At 47.4% G+C, this 22,136-nt stretch overlaps 1 protein-coding gene across 7 annotated transcripts in view; it reads left to right on the top strand.

The window, feature by feature from the left end:
• SMURF1 (SMAD specific E3 ubiquitin protein ligase 1) overlaps positions 1–16,998 on the top strand; it is a 76,097-nt gene extending 59,099 nt beyond the window's left edge. For 3 of the 7 annotated variants that reach the window (XM_014454339.2, XM_014454352.2, XM_023753643.1), the window contains 8 exons: positions 1,539–1,642; positions 4,870–4,984; positions 6,136–6,314; positions 8,231–8,368; positions 9,448–9,568; positions 10,437–10,638; positions 11,969–12,053; positions 13,846–16,998. In XM_014454339.2, coding sequence (XP_014309825.1) covers positions 1,539–1,642; positions 4,870–4,984; positions 6,136–6,314; positions 8,231–8,368; positions 9,448–9,568; positions 10,437–10,638; positions 11,969–12,053; positions 13,846–13,945 — 1,044 coding nt within the window. In that variant the 3' untranslated portion in view covers positions 13,946–16,998. The remainder of the gene's footprint in view (positions 1–1,538; positions 1,643–4,869; positions 4,985–6,135; positions 6,315–8,230; positions 8,369–9,447; positions 9,569–10,436; positions 10,639–11,968; positions 12,054–13,845) is intronic. The other 4 variants (XM_014454343.2, XM_023753631.1, XM_023753637.1 and 1 more) reach the window with 4 other exon arrangements.
• Positions 16,999–22,136: the final 5,138 nt, after the last annotated feature.

A 22,136-nucleotide genomic window follows, 5' to 3' on the forward strand; every position in this document is an offset into this window, starting at 1 on the left:
ACAGTGGGAGAAAAGTTGATGATACAAGGTGGAGCAAAAGTAGGTTTACAGTTATGAGTATGCAAAACACAGTTTATTATTGTATAATTATTTATTAATTATTGTATTATTTCCATACAAACACCTATAAACCTACTTTTGCCCCACCCTGTATAAACATGCTAAATAGGAACCAGCTAGAACTTGGATTTGAATGGATACTATTTTGAATCAGGTTCCATCTATATATATAAAAGCTAAATGTTCGTCCGACCGTCCAACTGGTAGCTATGACACGCACTGACCACCAGGAGGCAGATGCTCAGTGCAGGAGCTGCCATTTAAAAAGAAACAGCACCGCGGACCTGGTACCAACAAACCATCACTCGGCTTCCCCCAAGTGGGACACAGGCCCTACCACCACCTCAGAGCGACAGCCCGCCAAATCACAGCCAACACTGCCAAGACCTCATGGCACAAAATGTAGCCCACAGCCCAGCCCAGCCCAGAAACAGTCGCTGTGGGTGCCGGGTAATGACGTCACATAGCAACACCCGGCTTCCTCTCCCTCGCTACTAGCCTCCTTGGAGTTTCTTCAGCCCAGAAAAACAACTTGCTTTATAGCCAGGTGCAAACATTTTACACTTTTTTTTTTAAATATATTTTATTAATTTTTTACAGAGAGGAAGGGAGAGAGATAGAGAGTTAGAAACATCGATGAGAGAGAAACATCGATCAGCTGCCTCCTGCACATCTCCCACTGGGGATGTGCCCGCAACCAAGGTACATGCCCTTGACCGGAATCGAACCTGGGACCTTTCAGTCCGCAGGCCGACGCTCTATCCACTGAGCCAAACCGGTTTTGGCAACATTTTACACTTTAACCAAATGTCTGTGAAGCGTTTTCCCCTACCTCATCTCATTTAATCCTCTCAGAAGTCTTGGAGTAGGTAGATTCCTATTTTCTTTTCATTAGCCAGAAAATGGAGATTGAGAAAGTTTAGAAACTTGACCTGAGTGAAAAGAAGTAAGAAATGGTGGACCTTGAAAATGACTTCAGGTTTTCTCACTGCACAGAATATAGTCAAACACTGCTGCAGTTAAATATTTCACCCTTTGTTCTCCCTGCATGATCTACAATAATAATCTGCTTCGTGTTGATATTTACTGCTGTGTTGCAGACAATTACCTGAAAGAGAAGTTGGGGTGCTTCACTGGGCTGGAAAAAGTTTAGCTAAATCAGGAAGGAGGTCTAATTAAGCAAGTTTGTTCTATATATATAAAAGGCTAAGTTGACTCACACATGCATAATACATATAAAGCTCTCACTGCTGCCAATTGCACGTGTGTGTTTCAATCTGTCATTGTCGATTGTGAATTTGGTTGACACTTCTATTATAGAGAAAGGGCAAATAGCAATATTAAAATATTTCTTCTAATTAATTTCATTTCAATGTGCACGAATCCGTGCACCAGGACACTAGTTATCAATAACCTTTCATCTTTTTATTACTTTAAGAAAAGTTCTTCTCTCTAAAACTGTTAATTTTTACATATAGGAGTCTTATCGCCAGATAATGAAGATGCGTCCAAAAGACTTGAAAAAACGACTAATGGTGAAATTTCGTGGAGAAGAAGGTTTGGACTATGGTGGAGTGGCAAGGTGAGAGGCTAATTTAGTCACCCTTTCTGCTGCATGCTCTTCAGCATAGCTATAATAAAACACAATCCTACATTCCACAAAGTAATAAACTCCATACCTGAAATGCCAAACAGAAAGAAGAGCCAGCGGAAATGCAGAAACCCGCTCACAGAGCAGTCCCCTCAGAGCACCGCCTCACAGACAAAGGCTGCTCGGGGTGGCTCCTCAGGCTGAATCACCTCTTCCTTTACCACACCTCCCCGCCTCGGTTCTGAATCCATCTGGGGTAGGGGTGCAGGAAAGCCTGCATTTTCTCTCCTGTGCTCACATGGTGCTGCCTCTCCACAGGAGATACTTTTCAAGATAGCCCCAAGTTTCTTCCTCAATCTAGAAACCATCTTTCTTTTGGCCAGTGTAACTTCTGTTGGCTTTGATAGCACTAATTCCATTTCCTGGCAAGAGGCTTAGGCTTCCATTCCCCTTTCCAGGTGAGAATCTTCCTCCTCAGTCCTTCACACTTGTTCTAACAATGCAGGCCTGACTGCTTCCACTTTCTTGTCTGTGCTATTTCCCTTATAGTCTCAAGAGTTCAGTACCTCAGACTGTTTCAATTTACCATTATTTCTGTGCATGGCTGGTGTTCTGTATTCCTAGGCACACGTGTGAATAGCTTGATTGGTTTGGTGGTTCTCTTCTGCCTTTTCCACAGTTACAAGTCTCCCACCTGGAGCTGGCTTTGTGTGGCTCCCTTGAGTAACATGGTGCTTGCGGGGAGGTCAATGTGAACCCTTGCTCTGCCACCTCCAGTTTGATCTCACGTTGCAGTTTCACCCCTTGGATTCTTCCTCGGGTCCAGATGGGATCATATCCATCCAGACATGAAGGAGAAATTGAAACTATTATAGGCACAGGAATGGCACCGGGTGTTAGAACCGTGGCAACCTCGGTACTTGAGTTCTGACTAGGAAAGAATTCAGAGCCAAGACCCAAACTATAAGAGAACATTTATTTATAAAATCACAGAGGTAGTAGAAGTAATTAATAGAAGAAATGGGCTTAGGAAACAAGTTATAGAGGCAAAGGAAGGGCCCTTGGAGCTTGTAAGTGAGGAAGGCAATGATAAGGAGCCTGGGGTGGGGGAGGGAAAGGCGAGAGCTTGCTGGGTCCTCTGTCCTAAGGGTTTTGAGGGTGGGGTGGAGAGTTCAGGGGAGGCCCCAGGGGCTCTTACTAGACTAGTCAGCAGCTTTCCAGGTGTGTCCATTCAGGGTTTAGGTCTCCACTGATTGATTGGCCAGCACCAGGGTAGCGGGTCAATGCAGCTGGTCCTGAGGTTAGCAGTGGTGTTGCTGGTCTGGTTGTGCTGCTTTTCGGGGCCGGGAGCTGAGGCCTAGATGTTATCTCTAGGGAAGAAAGGTCAGGGGGTCCAAACCAGCCATATGCTAGAGGAGGAAAGGTCATCCTGGGGACGAGGTCCCACCCTACAATTGTCCTTGGTTAGGCACCCAGCGCTTTTCACCCTGGTGACCTTCTGTACCTGACCCATCGTCCTTGCTCTGCTCATGTCTGTCTAACTGCCTACCACAAAACCACATATGTGTGTGTATTCATCATCTGCTCACTGAGAATCAGTCTATACTCATTTTCCCAGTGTTTGGTTCTGAACCATTGCTGTTCTCTCTCTTCTGCCTGTATTGCTCTTCCCTTCCCACTTCCAGAACATTCCTAGTATGCCTCTTTCCCTTGTCCCTGGCTTGGTCAGAATGTTTGCTTGTATTTTAATCACTTCCTGTCTAGACGGTTGCAGGTCCCTGGTTTTTATGAAAAAGATTCTTCTCAAATCCAAACTCCCAAACGTGGGGATGAATCAGTGTTGGGAAATTTTGCCTTTCTAGTCAAGAGACTTTACAAGATTTGGAGGACATCTCCCTGGCAGGTGCTTTCTGTTCTTTGGAGTTCGATACATTAATTTGTTTTGGCTTGGTTGTTTTATGTATTCTCACAATTCTCTTCGATTATTTGCATTTGTGCTTATCCTTTCCTAGTCTTTCTCAATTGTCTGTCTTTTCTATTTGAAAGAGTGAAGACTTCGAGAATAAAATTTGGGGCTGCTATCTCAATGAGATGTATCTATTTGAAAGGAGTTTGAATAGAATAAAAGGCTGTGTGTGTGGAACTGCCACAGGTGTCTGTATAAGGTTCCCCACACCTGGGGTCTCACAGCCCAGTCGTAGCAATCAAATCACACAGCTTCTATTTAGAGTGCTCTTTACATTTTGGTATTTTTTTTCATAGCGAAAAAATTCAAACAGAAAGGAATTCAGAGAATAATTCATTCTTATACACCCCATCCAGATTTTTAAATTCTTAGAATATTTTTAAGCTTTAAACTAGTTTTTAAGATTATAAACATGATAAATGTTTATGCAAAAAAAATAATTCAACAGAAACTTATGAAGGGAAAAAGACAGTCTTAAACAATCCCTGCCTCTCTAGGTTGTGACATATTTTCTCCTTATTTAAATGTTATTACATGTTACAATTGATCAGAAATTTAAAAACTAGAAAGCAGAAGAAATGAAAATGCCCCAGAATGCTAATTCTCAGGTTAACCACTGTCCCCGGCTGTTGTAAGCCCTTCCTGTCTTCCTGTGCTCTGCATATGCATCTGTGCTTTGTGTGTGCGTGTATGTACACACACTTTTTAAATACAAGTAGGATCAGACTGCTCTTTATTGCACTTCTGTCAGGTATGACTACACCTTTAACACCATCACCGGAGGCTCTGATCTTTGCAGAGCAGCAGAGAAACCCTTAGCTGAGGGCCAGGAACACTGGCCAGTGAACAGCTGCAAAGACTGGACTTGTAAGGCGATAGTCATTCTTTTAATGTAGTCCCGTCTCAGGGTCCTCGATTTAATTCCATGTCAGGGTTTCTGTTGCTGTGGAAGATGCTGGGATTCCGATGTGGCATTTGGGGGCCACGATTTAGGCCGGCACACGTCCTTCAGGTCACCTTCTCTACATAGCGTGTCAACCACAGGTCTTTCTGAGCTCCAGAGTAGTGGGCATTTTGGCCAGAAAAACCATTTCTGATACTACCAGCCCAGTGCTTACTTCTTAAGGCTTGTTTTCCCAGCATGTTCAGATCACATGCTCACAGCCAGGTATTTGTACCAGTTTTGGCCTCTAGTGGTAGTTTTCGCACATATAACAGTTTTGGTGTCTGCTGTTGTTGCTGTTGTCCCCAGGGAGTGGCTTTATTTATTGTGCCATGAAATGCTGAATCCATATTACGGGCTCTTCCAATATTCTACGGACAACATTTACATGTTGCAAATCAACCCAGATTCGTCCATTAACCCTGTAAGTATTAATGAGTGAATAAACAGGGAATTAAGTTGGGGAATTTTTAGAATGGATTTTCAATTCCATCTCAATTTTGGGTTTATTCACTGTAGTCTTACTCAGGTTCTGTGGTAATGAAAGGTAGAGTGAGAACCGGATTAAGGTGGGTGGTTTCAGCCCTGTGCTTCTGTGGCTGGGATCCCTGGGAGTGCTGTTTTCAAGGACAAGAGGGACTTCATTGCTGTTTGAGGGAGCCCTGGCGCCTTTGTTGGCGGCATCGTTCTGAGAAGTGGGTTACGAAGTCTGTCCTCCTTCCAGTCCAAGTTGGAACATTCCCATAAGTGACCTTTTTGGCACCGGGGCTAACACCCTTAGTTCTTGTTTTAAAGAAGAGTGGCCAACTCAAGGTTGGACTCTCCTGTGGGCCGCGTCCTGCCTCAGCGCCGCCATGTGCACAGCCCCCAGGCGGAGTCCTGGGCCAGTGCCCCTCTGCAGGCATCGGTGTGACAACCTTTTACCAACATGGAAACTAAGTTTTGACTAATTATCTGATTATAATTCCAACCTGAAAGTAGAAATGTGAGGTTCCCTTTTTAGTTAAAAACCAGACAGCTCTGGTTTTAAAATGGTTCTTTTACTTGGGTTATTCATACTTATTTTCCTCCGTGTTCCTTTTGTTTTTCTTATTTTTTGTGTGACTGGGGGAGGCATGGCAGAGGAAGAGGGGGAGTTGCCCTTTGCTCTTTATTTCTCTTTAGTTCAATGGGAAGAAGCATAGCCCATGACTGGTACAGAGCTCAGACCCCTGCTCACAGAAGGGCCCATGCTTGGTTTGAATCTCTGCTATTGCCATATTGGAATTCTTAATGTTTTTTAATAAGGGGTTGTGCATTTTCATTTTGCACTGAGTCCCACAAATCATATAGCAATTCTGAGGAAAATGTGTTTGAACTACGAGCAAATAAAATGTTCCGATGAGCTGTACAAAAGATGTGCTCTCAGTGTTGGCCAACGACGCAGCCGTCTTCATGTGGCCGTGAGCACAGCCTGGGACTGACACACTCGGTGTTGCTGCCTGTGGGACAGTTCTCCGAGAAGCTGGAGTAATCGCAGGATAGTCACCTTGACTATTTTCAAAATGAATTTATGTTCTCTGGTGCCCCCTACAGGACCATTTGTCTTATTTCCATTTTGTTGGTCGGATCATGGGTCTGGCTGTGTTCCATGGACACTACATAAATGGGGGTTTCACAGTCCCCTTTTATAAGCAGCTACTGGGGAAGCCCATCCAGCTCTCTGACTTGGAATCGGTGGACCCAGAACTACATAAGAGCCTAGTGTGGATTCTGTAAGTATTGACTCACTGTTCAGTTCATTGAACATTTATATAGCCACTTGTCTTAGTTACGCCCAATACATTTGTGTATGTGAGTGTGTGTGTGTGTGTGTGTGTGTGTATTTTGGGGATGGGTGTGAAATTTGAGAAGAGAAATAAACTATTGTTTTATGACCAGAAATATAAAAGTAGTCCCGCTAGCGCCGTTCAGTTAGTTGAGTGTCATCTAGTGCACCAAAAAGTTGCTGGTTCCATTCCCGGTCAGGGCACATGCCCAGGTTTCAGGCTTAATCCCTGGTAGGAAGAATACGGAAGGCAACTGATCAATGTTTCTCTCCCTCCCTCCCTCCCTCCCTCCCTCCCTCTCCCTCTCTCCCCCTTCTTTTCTCTAAGCATGTCCTCAAGTGAGGATTTAAAAAAAAGAAAAAAGAAATATAAAAATAGATTTAACAAAAAAACCAATACTTAATTAACTTTTCCTCATTGATGTTTGGCCAGTTTCTTTTCATGGACTAATTTCTTTTGTTATTTCCTTGAATTATTAACATATAACAAATATTAATCCCCAGGCCGGTGGTGGTTTGGGTTTTTTTTTATTATTATTGATTGATTTTAGTGAGAGAGGAAGGATAGGAGGGGGAGAGAGTGAGAAACATCAATTTGTTGTTCCACTTATTGATGCATTCATTGGTTAATTCTTGTATGTGCCCTGACCGGGGATTGAACCTACAACCTTGGTGTATCAGGACGATGCTCTAACCAACTGAGCTTCCCAGGTTGGTTGGTTGGTTGGTTGGTTGGTTGTTTTTTTTTGTTTTTTGTTTTTTTTTAATATATTTTATTGATTTTTTACAGAGAGGAAGGGAGAGTGATAGAGAGTTAGAAACATCGATGAGAGAGAAACATCGATCAGCTGCCTCCCGCACACCTCCCACTGGGGATGTGCCTGCAACCAAGGCACACGCCCCTGACCAGAATCGAACCCGGGACCCTTGAGTCCACAGGCCAACGCTCTATCCGCTGAGCCAAACCAGCCAGGGCGGTTGGTTGGTTTTTGACCCTCTAAGGCAGGGGTCCTCAAACTTTTTAAACAGGGGTCCAGTTCACTGTCCCTCAGACCGTTGGAGGGCCGGACTATAGTTTAAAAAAAAACTATGAATAAATTCCTATGCACACTGCACATATCTTATTTTGAAGTAAAAAAACAAAACGGGAACAAATACAATATTTGTATTTGCATGTGGCCCGTGGGCCGTAGTTTGAGGACCCCTGCTCTAAGGTGTCACCAGTTGATCTCTAGAGGGAAAGTATCAAAAACAAAATTAGCATCGAAGTATCTTGTATCTTGTATTTTGATACGAGAAAGTATCAAAACAAAATTAATATTTGGTCACCTTGTTTTAGAATGACCCTAAACACTCTCTCAAAAGCACAGGCACAGTGACAGGTGAACCACAGGCTCTGGCAAAGGGAGAGGCTGACGAACTGACGGGAGGCAGGCCTCTCGCCTGTTCCTGCGTCTAGTCAGCCTCATGTCATGTCGTCCTGAAAGGAACAGTGTGCGGGCCAGGCCTCCTCCTGCAGGAGCTCCTTCACTCCGTTTCAGGAGATATGGCCGATCAGGGGCCAGTTCTCACTTCCCAGTGCAGCTTTGACCTGACGAGCTTGGAAAGGCCGCCTCACAGGGGACAGTGTTTCCGCGGAGTGGCTTCCTGCAGGCGGGTCTCCCCTTTATGACTCCTTCTTCCTGCTCATAGACGCCGTTTCTAAGGCAACCAGCTGTCCCGTACAGTCCTAGGCTGGTAGTGCTGTCCCTCCTCGAGTGCCTCTGGTCTGGCAGTGACACGCTCTCCCAGCTGCTCCCTGAACGTTCCGTTCGCGGCTGTGTGGTAGCGAAGGGGTGGCTGACACCGTCCCCTGTCCTGCAGAGAGAACGATATCACGCCCGTGCTGGACCACACTTTCTGTGTGGAGCACAACGCTTTCGGGAGGATTCTTCAGCATGAGCTGAAACCCAACGGCAGAAACGTCCCCGTCACGGAGGAGAACAAGAAAGAATACGTCCGGTAATGTTGTGGGGGCCCGGGTGGTCGCCGGTGGGGACACCCAGGTGCCCAGGACCGTCCTGGGCGTGGCTGGGTTCATGTCGGGCTTGTGGGGGCTCCTTTGCTGTGTGAGGTTTACTGTCCCCACCAGCACTGTGACCAGAATCACGTTATAGAAGAGACTTCCCAACGTAGGGTTCAGCAGTAGGAGCTCTTCCTGGGGAGACCTGGTGACGGGAGAATGACCCCCGAGTCCCAGAGGGGAAGGACTGTGAGGCCACCACCCGGTCTGTGTGTGGAGGTACCAGAGCCCAGGAGAGAGGAGGAAGCCCAGCCGTCCCTTGAGATCAGTCTCCAAGAAGTCTCCTCCATTGTAGTCTGTTCTCCCACCTCTTCAGGCACATAAACGACTAGTGGCAGTGTAGAAACATGGCATCTTGCTCTGGCCAGTGTGCTCAGTGGTTAGAGTGTCAGCCCATGCACCAAAGGGTCACAGGTTCGATTCCCAGTCAGGGACACGTACCTGGGTTGCAGGTTTGATCCCTGGCCCTGCTCAGGGCGCATGCGGGAGGCAACCAATCGATGTGTCTCTCTCACATCAATGCTTCTCTCTCTCTCTCTCATAGATAGATAGATAGATAGATAGATAGATAGATAGATAGATAGAGGTATATGATATAGATATCCCTTCTCCCCTTCCTCTAAAAATCAATGGAAAAAATGTCCTCAGGAGAGGATTGACAAAAAAAAAAAATAGAAACATGGGCCTCTCTGTGTGCTCCAGCTGCCAGACTGGTGTGTGGTTCTCACCGCATCCTGCACTTCATTTTCAGGTATACTTTTAAATTGTGCCAGTTGCTGGGACAGTCAGGGTAAACCTACTGCTGTTTCTAGCAATGAAGCAGAACATACCAGGGCACTGGTATATTTTAACCTGTGTGGTTTATTTTAACCTGTAACTTAGGTCAGGGCTTCCATCTGGCGGGTGGCAGGGCGGCCAGGTGGCAAGGTGTGAGACAGCAGATGTCAGAACCTGCTCATGGAGAAAAGTTTTTTCAGAACTATTGGAATTGCTTCCAACCTGTGACTTTTCCTTCCAGGTTATATGTAAATTGGAGGTTTATGAGAGGAATCGAAGCCCAGTTCTTGGCTCTTCAGAAAGGGTTTAATGAGCTCATTCCTCAGCACTTACTGAAGCCCTTTGACCAGAAGGAACTAGAGGTGCGTGCTCCACTTGCTGGGCCAGGGCAGGGCTAAAGGCGCAGGTGGGTCCGTGTGTGGGTTTGCACCCTGCTGCAGAGTGAGGCTGCACTGGAGTGTGGGGCTCCCGGGGGGACGCAGGGCCAGTGCGAGAGGGGCGCGGTTAGAAGGCCAGGTGTCTACGCGGCGGCAGCGAGTCGGTCGGCCTGGGGCCTGTTCCAGGGGCGCTGTGGCTTCTGCGATCTCGTTGCCGCCAGCTCCTCCCACACGTCAGCTTTCTGCTTTCATTCTGCTCTTATTAGACTCAGAACAGTTTACTGTCTTCTAGTCGTACTTCACGTACTTGACACAGCACGGCATTTATCACTTACCTGTCTCTGTTTGGTGCCAAATAGCTCCAGGCTTTAAAGTGATTCTCGTCTCTGCCCCCATGCGGTGCAGGGAGCAGCCTCCTCGGAGGAGCAGCTGCAGGAGAGGACCTTTTACTAGTAAGCAAGTGGCAGAAGCCGCGCACACCCTTGCTTCAGCCCCTCTCAGGCTTCAGCTCCCCATGTCATTGCCTGGGGGTCACGGGGACATGGCCCACCCTACACTCAGCTCCGGGCAGTCTTGCCAGTGGTTCTTGCTCCCCCGGGCAGTGCAGAACCACACCCCACAGGGCGGAGAGAGAGCGCCCATCAGGAGCCGCCAGGTGGTCCTGGGGGAGTGCTGTGCGTGGGGCCTCCTGTTGGTCTCTCTCTATTCTTGTCTCAATGTGTGTCTAGTTTATTTGGACATAGTTGCTTCTTTGCACTGGGAACCAGCTTTAACTCCTTTCTTGTCCTGGGACCATGGAGGCCTGTCATGGTACCCGTTACATTTAGAAATGACCGCCTCTAACTCTTCCCAGTTGATCATTGGCGGCCTGGACAAGATAGACCTGAGCGACTGGAAGTCCAACACGCGGCTGAAGCACTGCGCGGCCGACAGCAACATTGTCCGGTGGTTCTGGCAGGCGGTGGAGACCTTTGACGAGGAGAGGAGGGCCCGGCTCCTGCAGTTCGTGACGGGGTCCACCCGCGTCCCCCTCCAAGGCTTCAAGGCTTTGCAAGGTGACTGACGTGGAGGCGGGGCTACCGGCACCATGTGGACACAGGGCGTGTAGGGAGACCTGGGGTGTGTGTAGGGGGGGGGGGGGTGGCTTCCTGAAATGCCACTAGGAAGCGGTGTGACCTGCGTGCGTTCATAGCCAGTGGTCAGCCTGGCAAAGGGGCTCCCCTGGTGGAGCGGCACTCTCTCTCTCCCGGTGGCGGGCTCTTGGTTGCCGTTGTGTCTGCTGTCCTTGCCCACGCTGAAAGAAAATACCCACAAAGAGCAGGAGAGGCTGTCAGCAAAACAAAGCCCAGCTCTCACACCCTGTCCAGTCCCTGCAAGCCCGGGACTCAGCGGTGGGCGGGCCTGCGTGCCCAGGTCTGTGCAGCAGCAGTGCCCACTCGGGGCTGAGCCAGGACAGCCCGAGGAGCCCGATGCTTCCCCTTCCCCTACAGGATTGATTGACAGAGGGAGGGCACAAAGGATGGGTTTGGGGGAAAGGGCGGTTTTGCCGTGCACTGTGGACAGGAGCGAGGCCTGGCCTACGCACAGTAGACCGAGCACCGTGTGGGTCGTTAGCTCCAGGGTCCCCGGTCCTCAGGTTCCTGAGCTACAAGTGGGTGGCCGTCCGGGCAGGCTCTCTCGCCGGGTCCCGTTCACCGTCGAAGTGGCCGTGGGTGGAGGGGGAGGCTGTGGACACGGAGGCTGTGCCTCGGGAGGAGGTTGGCGGCTCGTGGTCAGCCCGAGCAACGGGAAGGTCCTCACAGGCTGTCCCTGGGGTTTGTATGACTTTAGATTTCTGTCGCTTGATAACCCTGACAGCCAGAGGATTAAGGTGAGGAATATAATAAAATTTAGAAAGTTGAACTTTGCATATTAATAGTGACAGCAGATATATTTCATTTATAAAACAGTCTCTGTACTTTTCCGTATTTTACGGATTTCTGAGTGAGAAGTCACTTCCATTCCCTTGGACTTGGTCCCAGGCAGTTATGTCTGTTCCTTTCTCTGCCGTGCCTCTGCCGGGAGCATCCGGCTGCACGTCTGCTTTCTCACACCACTGCTGCCCTCCGCCCACAGTGGGCCTGCTTGCTGAACATTCCTGTTAAACATAAACCCCCGGTGATTTAGGATTTTATCCATCAAATACCCCCCTGGGGCTTAGGGGGTTCTCCCAGGCTTTGCTCCCTGCCTGTGACTTTCTAAACGCCGGGCGTTAGTCACGGGAGGGCTGTGCAGCTGCCGCGGGGCTCTGTGACCCCAGGGAGGACAGCCGCCTGGGCTGGCGCATGGGCGCAGGGGGTCGAGGCTCAGCCTCTGACGCGCAGTAACTAGAATGTTGTCTGTAAGGTTCTACAGGCGCCGCAGGGCCCCGGCTGTTCACCATCCACCTGATCGACGCCAACACAGACAACCTTCCGAAGGCCCACACCTGGTAAGGACAGCTCCGTGCGTCGCCGCGCCGCAGTGCGCTCTCTGCGCGGCGCTAACCTGGGTCTTGTTGGTGCACTCAGCGCTTCCTTTGTGCCAAGTCCCAGGGACAGCGGGCAGGGGCACCGCGGGCAGTGGGACGAGCACTTGGCAGCATCCCCTTGCGAGGGTCATCGGAAGTCTCTTCCGTGAGACCAGTTCTGTCGTGAGATGTGATGTTGGCTGTGACTCCGACGGGCTCCCGCCTGCTCTTCCCTGGGTCTCGCTGCTGTGTGTGCGTGTGCACACGTGTGCCTGTCAGCAGGGAGAGTGTAGCCTTTAAGTTGGACTCACTGGTCTTCCCTTAGCTGACATCCCTGGGGCCCAATTTCTCTCTCAGAGCTCTGCCCGTGACGATGCACCTGCACTGAAAACTGTCACCTCAACATGAACCTTATGTGCAATGGGTTCTTTCCTTTGTGGCTTAAAAATCAAAGGAACAGTCACCTCTAGGTCAGGAGAGCCAGTCCCACGTGTTGTCGATGCCTCGGATGTGCTGGCAGGATCGGGACTGGAACCCCAGGATGTGGGTTCAGATGCCGTTGGCACCGTGCCCTTGGGCCTCCACGTGTGCGAAATGGCTGTGAGGCTGTAAAGCGGTGCCAGGCTGTGAGGCTGCCGAGCCCCGAGCAGGTGGCAGGATGGCGCGGTGCGCACGCACCGGGGCCGCGCTCCTCCTCGGAATGTGTTTCCTTTAACAGTTTAGTGCTCGGAGCGAAACGGGTGTGAAAAATCTTTGATGCTAAAGCTCCTGAGAAAAGGCTGCAACACCGTTCCCCGAACTCTTTCTTGACAAAAGCCATCCTCAGTTGCTCAGCCCTTAGTAACTCAACAGGCCACTCTGTGTGCTCTGGTCACATTTTGTATTTTTTTATTTGTTGAGATAATAGCTTCTTAGGTGTTTTTTTGTGTGTGTTTTTTTGCACAAACATTGGAAATGAATTTCCCCATAGAAATACTGAGTCAGAAATGTAAGGCTCATTTGATCCATCAGAGATTTGACATTTTATTAGTTTTGCAGGGAATTTTCCAGGCTGCCCATCTGGGGCTCCGGTCGTCACAGAGGAACGGACATGCGGCAGGTCGTTAGTGGTGATTGGTTTGCCTGCTGGCCACGGGGCTATTCTGCAAAGGTGGCGTTCCTGGCACTGTCATTCCTCCCAAGACAAACAGCAAATAGGACCAGCTGAGAGCTTTGTCCTGATATCCACAGGAAATAGTTACTTAGTTTTACGTTGGTTTTAAAGATCTTAAGATTTATTTTGCTATATGTGTGTGTGTGTTTAATATATATATTTTTATTGATTTCAGAGAGGAAGGGAGAGGGAGAGGGAGAGATAAAACACCAACAATGAGAGAGAATCATGGATCAGCTGCCTCCCGCACACCCCTGCTGGGGATTGAGCCTGCAACCCGGGCATGTGCCCCGACCGGGAATCGAGCCGCGACCTCCTGATTCATAGGTCCTCACTCAACCACTGAGCCACGCCAGCCAGGCTGCTATGTGTTGATTTTTAAATCTTTGCGTTAGAAGCAGAAAAGTACAAAGGGGAAGTGTCCACTCACCACTCCCCCACCCTCAGAACTAGGGAGCAGGGCCTTCCCCTCCTCCTCACCCCCCACAGAGGCGCACACGGCACGAACTCACAGCTAGCTGGTGGCCGAGGATGCTCTGCCTGCCTGCCTGCCCGCCCTTGCAGCAGGACCTAGGGCCAGACTCTCCCAGCAATGACTCTCGCCCTTTTGTCCTGTTCCAGCTTTAACCGGATCGACATTCCACCTTATGAGTCTTATGAAAAGCTCTACGAGAAGCTGCGGATAGCGGTGGAAGAGACCTGTGGGTTCGCTGTGGAGTGAAGAGCAACCAAAGGCAACAGATTCTAGCTCACGACCACCAGACCAAAGCCTGCCGCTTTCTGCGCGCCGCCTGCCAAGCGGGCTGAGGCACGGGATTCTCGAGGACCTGGGGAGGGCGTCTCCCCGCCGCGGTGTTGGGGAGCGAGGGGCAGGGGACTTTGGTTCATGGCTCCCACCCCCTTTCCTCCTTTCTGACAGTGCTCCCACCCCTCCATCACCCATCCAATAAAATGCAGCCAGGGTTAGATCTGGCTTCGCTCACACAGGATATTCTGCTCCCGTTGTAACATCTGGCCATAGGCTCACTGCCCTGTGGTGTTTACAGGAGGCTCTCCCCGAGTCATGAGCTGAGCTCAGCCTTCTGCGGGTTTGGACCTGGTAGCTACGCTAGCGATTCTGCCTCAGAACAGTCCTGAGGCCCCTTTCCAGTTCAGCAGCTCAAATTCCAAATCTCACGTCCTAGCAGCCTGCTCTGGTCGCAGATTAACTTCCACCTGAAAACTTACTGTAAAATACATGCTCCCTGCGACTCTGCCACCGCAGGAGATTCAGTCCTAAACGTGCTTCCCTTTGTGAAAGTAAAGGAACAGGGGCAGCGTTAGCTGGAGGCCAGGGTCTTTCTTTCCAGGGTGTCCTGGTTGAAAATTTTGTTTTGCGGAGAGAAAAATGATCTTTCCTTTTAAGAGTCCTTTTTGCCACATTATCTACCCAGTTTGAAATATTTTCCCAGTAGAAACACCACGTAACCGAGCTCCCAAGCTGTGGCTCCTGCCCCGCAGAGTGTTTAGCTGGGCCATTCGGATACTAACAAACTATTCTGCGGAAATTGCTAACAGCTACACTAATAAAGCAAAATTCTGTTACGATAGCTGCTGGTTTGGTGCAGACAAGCTTAAAAGGGAGAGAGGGAACGGGTAACCTCAATGACCGAAATCCACCCCAAGTTACTATTTTACAAGAAGAGGGTGTGGGTGTGACCCTGACAGCAGAGGGAGAGCCGCCCTGACCCATGTCCCACGCCAGGTGGTGCCGCTGACAAATGCCACTTGATTTACTTGCCCTGATGTCTTCATGTGATGAGCAAGGCCAAAGCACGCCGAGACCCGAAGTTCCTAGCGCCGTTTTCCAATTTGCACAAAAGTTTGGACAGTGTTTTAACAAGCAGGTTGATTCCAGGGAGCTGAGCTCCGTGAGGAACGGCAGCAGCCACCGGTTTTCCCGTCTGGGTTTTGTTGTTTTTGTTTAGGGGCAAGTGCAGGGTCATTCATTAGCGAGATGTTTCCCTGTTGAAATTTCGCTGTTGAGGCTTCTGAATTAGCCGTTGGGATCCGGCTGTGGGTCAGGTGGGTTTGGAAGGAGCGTTTGGCCAGCTATCCCGCTGTTCTGCTGTCACTGATGCTGGACCGTGGGGTGTGGAGGCACACCTGCTTCTGCACCCTGCGGGGTTCCCTTGGCTTGCCCTAGAGGCAGTCTGTCCTTTGACGTGGGCGTGCGCAGACCCTCCCCCTGCACAGAGGTTTGTCCAGTTTGTGGATTCTGAGAGCTGAGCCTCTGGGCTACTTTCTGGGGCTCAGATAGAAGGGATGTCACGTGTGACTTGCTGTAGAAGGAAAACGTAGTCCAGTCACTAAGTCCCGGCCGAACTGTGGGCTTTGTCTCCAGGAGTTCCGCTTGGTCCCCGTGGGGCTTGTCCTGTGCCTCATTTTCCACGATGCTTTCTGAGGGCATCCTAGACGCTCAGTGATTCCCTCCAGTCCTCGTAATCTTCTGGAAGGAGGAGGGAATGGAAAGTACAGACCTCCCACCAGGTAGGTCCTCTCTCCCGTGAGCCTGCCCGGTGGGAGGAGGAGAGGATATCCGTCAGGGCTGGCAGGCCTCGCGGCGGAGGTAGGACCTTGCCTGTGGCGGGAAACGAGGGTCCAGAGGTGGGAAGGACTTGGAGGCAGGAAGGTTGCATTTGACTCCTTTATAACCAACCGCCTTCCTGCCGTGGGAAGGAGCCAGGGAACCATCCTCCGAATCGGCACCTGCCGGCCCCGCCTGTTCTCGCCGGTCAGGTGTCGCCTCAGTGAGATCCAGAGGGTCATGTCTGGTCCTCCGGGAGCTGCTTGGGACAGGAGTTACCCGCCCATAAGGCCTGGGTCTCTGCTTTTGTACTTACACTTGCCCGTGGGCGCCTCGTCAGCTGTGTGCTACGAGAAGCCTAGAAAGCAGACCTTCCCAGAGCTCCAGTTTACTCTTGCCAAACAGGCCTACCTGTCCGTGGCATTGCACTTCTAGAACCTTAAATATTGACAATTGTTTGGGCCTTTTGAACCACCCCAAAGAATAGTGTAGCACGCAGTTGGTCAAAGCTCCCATGACTAACTCTGGGTCTGCAGGAGCCCTTCACACGCCTGCTCTCCTCTGTCCCTTCTCGGGATCCCAGAGCCAGCCCGGCCCGTGCCTCTGCCCAGACGCTCCGCCCGACTTTCAGGCTTGCCCTCACCGGCCGTCAGCAGCCGACCCTCAGGGATGTAGCAGACCACCCTCTGCCAGCGCTTTAGGTGGGAAAGCGAAGGGGTTGCTGTGGGGAGAACCCGCCTGCCCGAGGGGGTTGTGGCCCCTGGGTCCCAATTCAGGGGCGATGGTCCTCGAAGCTGAGCTGTCAGGAGGGGCCTGTGCAGAGAAAGGGCCCGCCCCACCCCCGCAGCCAGGTGCGGCCACACGGCAGCCTTCCCGAAACATAGTATGAATTTTTAAAATTTGTTTATTTTTGTTTCTCAACCACTTTATAATGTATTTAATTTATTTTGTAATGTCTTGTTTTTAAGTATTGCTGCTATCCTTGTTATTCTTCCCACTGTTTTTATTGCTGATTTATTTTGTGAAAGTTGTACACTAATGTTCTGTTTTATGTCAAAATCAAAAGTATTTAAAGAAATACTAGTTCTATTTAATGTGGTTATGGAACCAGCTGGAAACACAAAACAAACAGCGACTGTACAGCAGGCTGGACCCGGGAGGGTAGGTTCATTTTGTTACATATGCAATAAACTCACGACTTTACATGATCGGCATCTGTTACTTTGCTGTGGAAACGAGATTCCAGTCTCTTGCCCGCCCCTCGAGCAAGGAGGTCAGTGGTGAGAAACGCAGGGAGGGCCTTCCGTGAGGGAGCGCGGGCAGTGTTAGTGCGCACGGCAGGCCGGCCGAGCGTCCCGGGCTGCTGACTTCTCTTTCAGGTTTGGGTTTTTATTTTTATTTTTAATATATTTTATCATGATAAACTATGCATCACATAATATTTATCAATTTAAGCACAAGTTCATGAATATATGACCCAGTGGCATTACATACATTTCACAGTGTTGTGTAACCATCACCACAACTATTCCCAAAACCTTTTCTTTCCTTTTTATTGAATTGATTGGGCTAACACTGGTTAACAAAATCACACAGGTTGCAGGTGCACAATTCCACACACATCCCTGTACCCGCATTGTGTGCTCACCGCCCCAAGTCAAGTCTCCATCACCGTTTGTCCCCCCTGTGCCTCCTCCACCTCCCCTCCCCTCCCCCAGCAGTCACCCACTGCGGTCCGTGTCCGTGAGTTTTTCTTTTTTCTTAATCTCTCCACCCCCGACCCCAAAACCTTCCTATCTTCTCAAACTGAAACTGTGGCCATTACCAATAACGCCCCTCCTCTCCTCTCCCCCGGCCTCGGTAACCTCTGTTCTACTTCCTGTGAGTTTGCCTGTTCTTCATATAGGTGAAATCATACAATATTTGTCCTTCTGTGTCTGATTCATTTCACTTAGCATAATATTTTCAAGGTCCATCCATGTTAGAGCATATATCAAAGTTTACTTTTTTTATAGCTGAGCAATAAATACTCCATTGTAGGGATATACCAGATTTTGTTTTTCCATTCATTTAATGGACACTTGGTGTGATAAGTTAATTTTATGTGACAACTTGACAGGGCCATGGTACCCAGAAAAGATTACAGACAGATATCTTGAGTCTTCTTTAATTTCTTTTAGCAGTGTTCTATAGTTTTCAGTGTATAAGTCTTTTGTCTCCTTGGCTAAATTCAGTCCTAAGAATTGTATTCTTTTCAATGTTAGTTTAAATTGAATTGTTTCCTTAATTTTCTTTTTGGATTGTTCATTGTTAGTGTATGGAAACAGCTGATTGTGGTTTGCTGATTTCATTTGTAGTTGTCACAGTGGATATGTATGTTCTTTGGGGTTTCCTGCATAAGGATCATGTCTGTAAACAGACCAAGTCATTCCTTCCTTCCTAATCTGGACGCCTCCCGTCCTTTCTGGCCTGGTGGCTCTGGCTGGGCCTTCAGCACTGACAGTGCTGACAGAAGCGGTGAGTGGAGCACCTGCTCTTCGAAGAGCTGTCAGTCCTTCACCCTGGAGTGTGATAGTAGCTGTGGGACTGTTCATCTGTGGCCTTTATTGTGTTGAGGTAGTTTCCTTCTGTTCCTAGTTTGTTGGGTGTTTTCATCGTGAAAAGGTGTTCAATTTTGTCAAATGATTTTGCTGCATCAATCGAGATGATCATTTGATTTTCCCCTTTATTCATTTATATGGCATATTACATAGATTTTGTATTGAATAATCCTTGCATTCCAGGAATAAATTTTGCTTTGTCATGATGCATTATCCTTTTTATGCTGTTGGATTCAGTTTGCTAATATTTTATTGGAGATTTTACATCAATACTCATGAGGGATATTAACCTATCGTTTTCTTGTGGTGTCTTTGGCCTCATAGACTGAATGAGGAAGTGTTTCTTCCTCTTCAAGTTTCTGGAAGAGTTTGAGAAGGGTTGGTAGAATTTACTAGTGAAGGTCCTGGGCTTTATTGGTTGGCACGTTTTTTACTACTGATTTAATCTCCTTGCTCATTGTAAGTCCATTCAGATTTTCTGTTTCTTCATGATTCAGTCTTGGTAAGTTGCGTGTTTCTAGACATTTGTCATTTGTTGACATATAATTATTCATAGTACAGTTGACCCTTCAACAAAATGGGTTTGAACTGCATGCATGGTTCTAGTTCCTGAATAAAAACCACACATTTTATTTGATAAATATATTGAAAAAATTTTTTGAGAATTCCTTAACTACCGTGAAGCAGTTGTATCGATTACACTAGAACATTATAAAGCAGTCATATTGCTGCTTCTTTGTTATCAATGGATAAATCACCATACTGTAAGTGAATATAAATTTTTTCACATTTCCTTTTCATTTTTATGTCTAATGTTAGTAATACCTATAACATTTACAGTATTTACATGACAATATAGATGTGGTTACTATTCATAGATAATTCATCTTATAAGCAGACAATGTAAACTTAGAGTATTGACAAATACAGTACAGTAATGTAAATGAGTTTCTCTTATGGTTTTCTTTTTCTTTTTCTTTTTCTTTTTTTTTTTTGGCAAAGCTTCCCATGTAATCTTTCTTTTTTTAGATACATATTTTTATTGATTTCAGACAGGAAGGAAGAGGGAGACGAAATAGACATATTAACGATGAAAGAAAATCATCAATTGGCTGCCTCCTGCATACCCCACACAGGGGATCGAGCCTGCACCCCGGGCATGTGCCCTGACTAGGAATCGAACTGAGACCTGGTTCATAGGTTGATGCTCAGTCACTGAGCCACACCAGCCAGGCTCCTTTTTAAAGATTTTTTATTGACTTAGAGAGGGAGAGAGAGAGAAACATGCATGTGAGAGTAGAACATCTATCGGTTGCCTCCTCCACACTCACTACCTGGGAACGAGCCTGCAACCTGGGCATGTGCCCTGACCAGGAGTCAAACCAGCAACTGTTCAGTGCATGGGAGGATGCCCAACCAACTGAGCACCACTGGCCAGGGCCCTTATGATTTTCTTAACACTTTCTTTTATCTAGTTACTCTTTTATATGACCGCAGTATATAAGACATTTACAAAATATGTGTCAATTGACTGTGTTATTGGTAAAGCTTCCAGTTAAAAGTAGGCTATTAGTAGTAAGTTTTTCCGCACTGCTCGGCTGGCCTGGCTCAGTGGTTGAGCGTCGACCTATGAGCCAAGAGGTCATGGTCAGGGTACATGCCTGGGTTGCAGGCTCAATCCGCAGTGTGGGGCATGCAGGAGGCAGCCAATCAATGGTTCTCTCTCATCGTTAATGTTCCCCTCTCTTTCTCTTTCTCTCTCTCTCTCTCTCTCTCTCTCTCTCTCTCTCTCTCTCTTCCTCTCTCCCTTCCTCTCAAATCAATAAAAATATATATTTTTTAAAGTTATCTGCAGATTTTCAACTACACAGGGGTTAGCGCCCCTAACCCCTGCATTGTTCAAGGGTCAACTGTGCTCTCATAATCCTTTTTATTTCTGTAAAATTTATAATTACTGTCCCCACTTTTCTGATTTTAATTTTAATTTTTCTTATTGGCTAAAGGTCTGTAATTAGTCGATTTATGTGTTATTTTTTTTAAGAACCAACCCTTGGCCTCTGACTTTTCTGTTGTTTTTCTCCTCTCTATTTTATTTATTTCTGCTATAATATTATTTCCTTCCACTGCTCGCTTAGAGATTTAGGGTTTTTTTTCTTTTTTATCTAGTTCCTTAAGGTATAAAGTAGACTGATTTGAGACCCTCTTCTTTTATAATGTAAGTAAGCATGTACAGCTATAATTTCCTTCTTAATACAGTTTTTAGTTTTGATATGCTATAACTGCATTGTCCTTTATCTCAAGACATTTTCTATTTTCCCTTGTAATGTGTTGCTGAATTTACACATATTTATGAATTTCCCTTTCATTATTGATTTTATTCCATTGTGGTAAGAAAAAATACTTTGTATGGTTTCAGTCTTTTAAAACTTCTTGAGGCTTGTTTTATGGCCTAACATACATTCCATCTGGAGAATGTCCCATGTACATGTGAGGGTATGTGCGTTGTGCTGTTGTTGGGTGGAGTGTTCTGTGTTCTGGCCTGTGTTATTCAGGTCCTCTTTTCCTGACTGATCTGTCTGGGGTTCTAACCTATTAAAAGTAGGGTACTGAAGTCTCCTACTATTATTGTAAAGCTGTCTATTTTGACCTTCAGTTTTTCAGTGTATGCTGTGGGTCTCTTTGAGTTTATCTTAGTTGGAATTTGAGTTTCTTAAATATGTATGTCCGTTTTCTTCTCTAGCATTTCTTGCAAGGCAGGTCTGTTGGTAATGAACTCTCTCAACTTTTATGTCTTATTTCTCCCTCATTTTCAAAGAACAGTGTTGCTGGGTATAGAATTCTGACAGGTTTGGGTTTTTTTCTTTCATCAATTTGAGTAAATCAACCACTGCTTTATGGCCGCCAAGATTTCTGATGAAAAATTTGCTGGTAATCTTATTGACAATTCCTTGTGTGTGACAAGTCTTTTGTGCTGCTTTTCAAGAATCTCTTTGTTTTAGCCTTTTGACAGTTTGATTATAATGTATCTTGGTGTGTCCGTGAGTCTGTTCTACCTGAAGTTTATTGAACTTCTTGGATTTGTAGATTTGTGTCTTTTACAAAATTTTTTAAGTTTTCAGTCATTTTATTTTTAAGTTGTTTCTTTCTTCTGCCGACTTAAACATGCTTTTGAACTCCTCTAAGGAATTTTCATTTCGGATGTTGTACTATGTATTGTTTTCCTGTCATTGTCTGCATCTTTCTTTAGTTCTTTGAGCAGCTTTCAGATAGTTGTCTTAGTCCAGCAAGTCTGCTGTCTATGCTTCCTCGGTGATGATTTTTTGTGACTTTGTTGAAAAGTGAACATTTGAATCTTATAATGTAACTCTGGAAATCAGATTCTCCCCAGATTTTTTGTTTGTTTATTTTTTTCACTTGTTAGAAGTGTCTCTGAACAGCCAAGGTAAAAAAGCTTGAGGTTTTCTCGGGTCTTTCCTGCGCCTGCATCTCTCCCTGGGTAGAGGAGGTTGCTAACACACACAGGATCTCGCCGTCTCAGATCGGGATCCTGGCACAGCTCCGTTTGGTCCTGCGCTCTCGGGGCTGCACCAGGGAAGACCCTCTCCAGCCCTCGGGTTGTTGGCAGGTTCATTTTCTTGCAGGTTTGTGACAAGGGTCCTGGTTTCTTACTAGTTTTTGGCTGTGAGCCCACCTTCAGTTCATAGAGGTTGTCCGTGAAGTTGCTTTTGAATATCCTAATCCTTACA

This window comes from Myotis lucifugus, unplaced genomic scaffold (genome assembly GCF_000147115.1).
Source record: "Myotis lucifugus unplaced genomic scaffold, Myoluc2.0 scaffold_1, whole genome shotgun sequence".
NCBI classification, from domain to species: Eukaryota; Metazoa; Chordata; class Mammalia; order Chiroptera; family Vespertilionidae; genus Myotis; species Myotis lucifugus.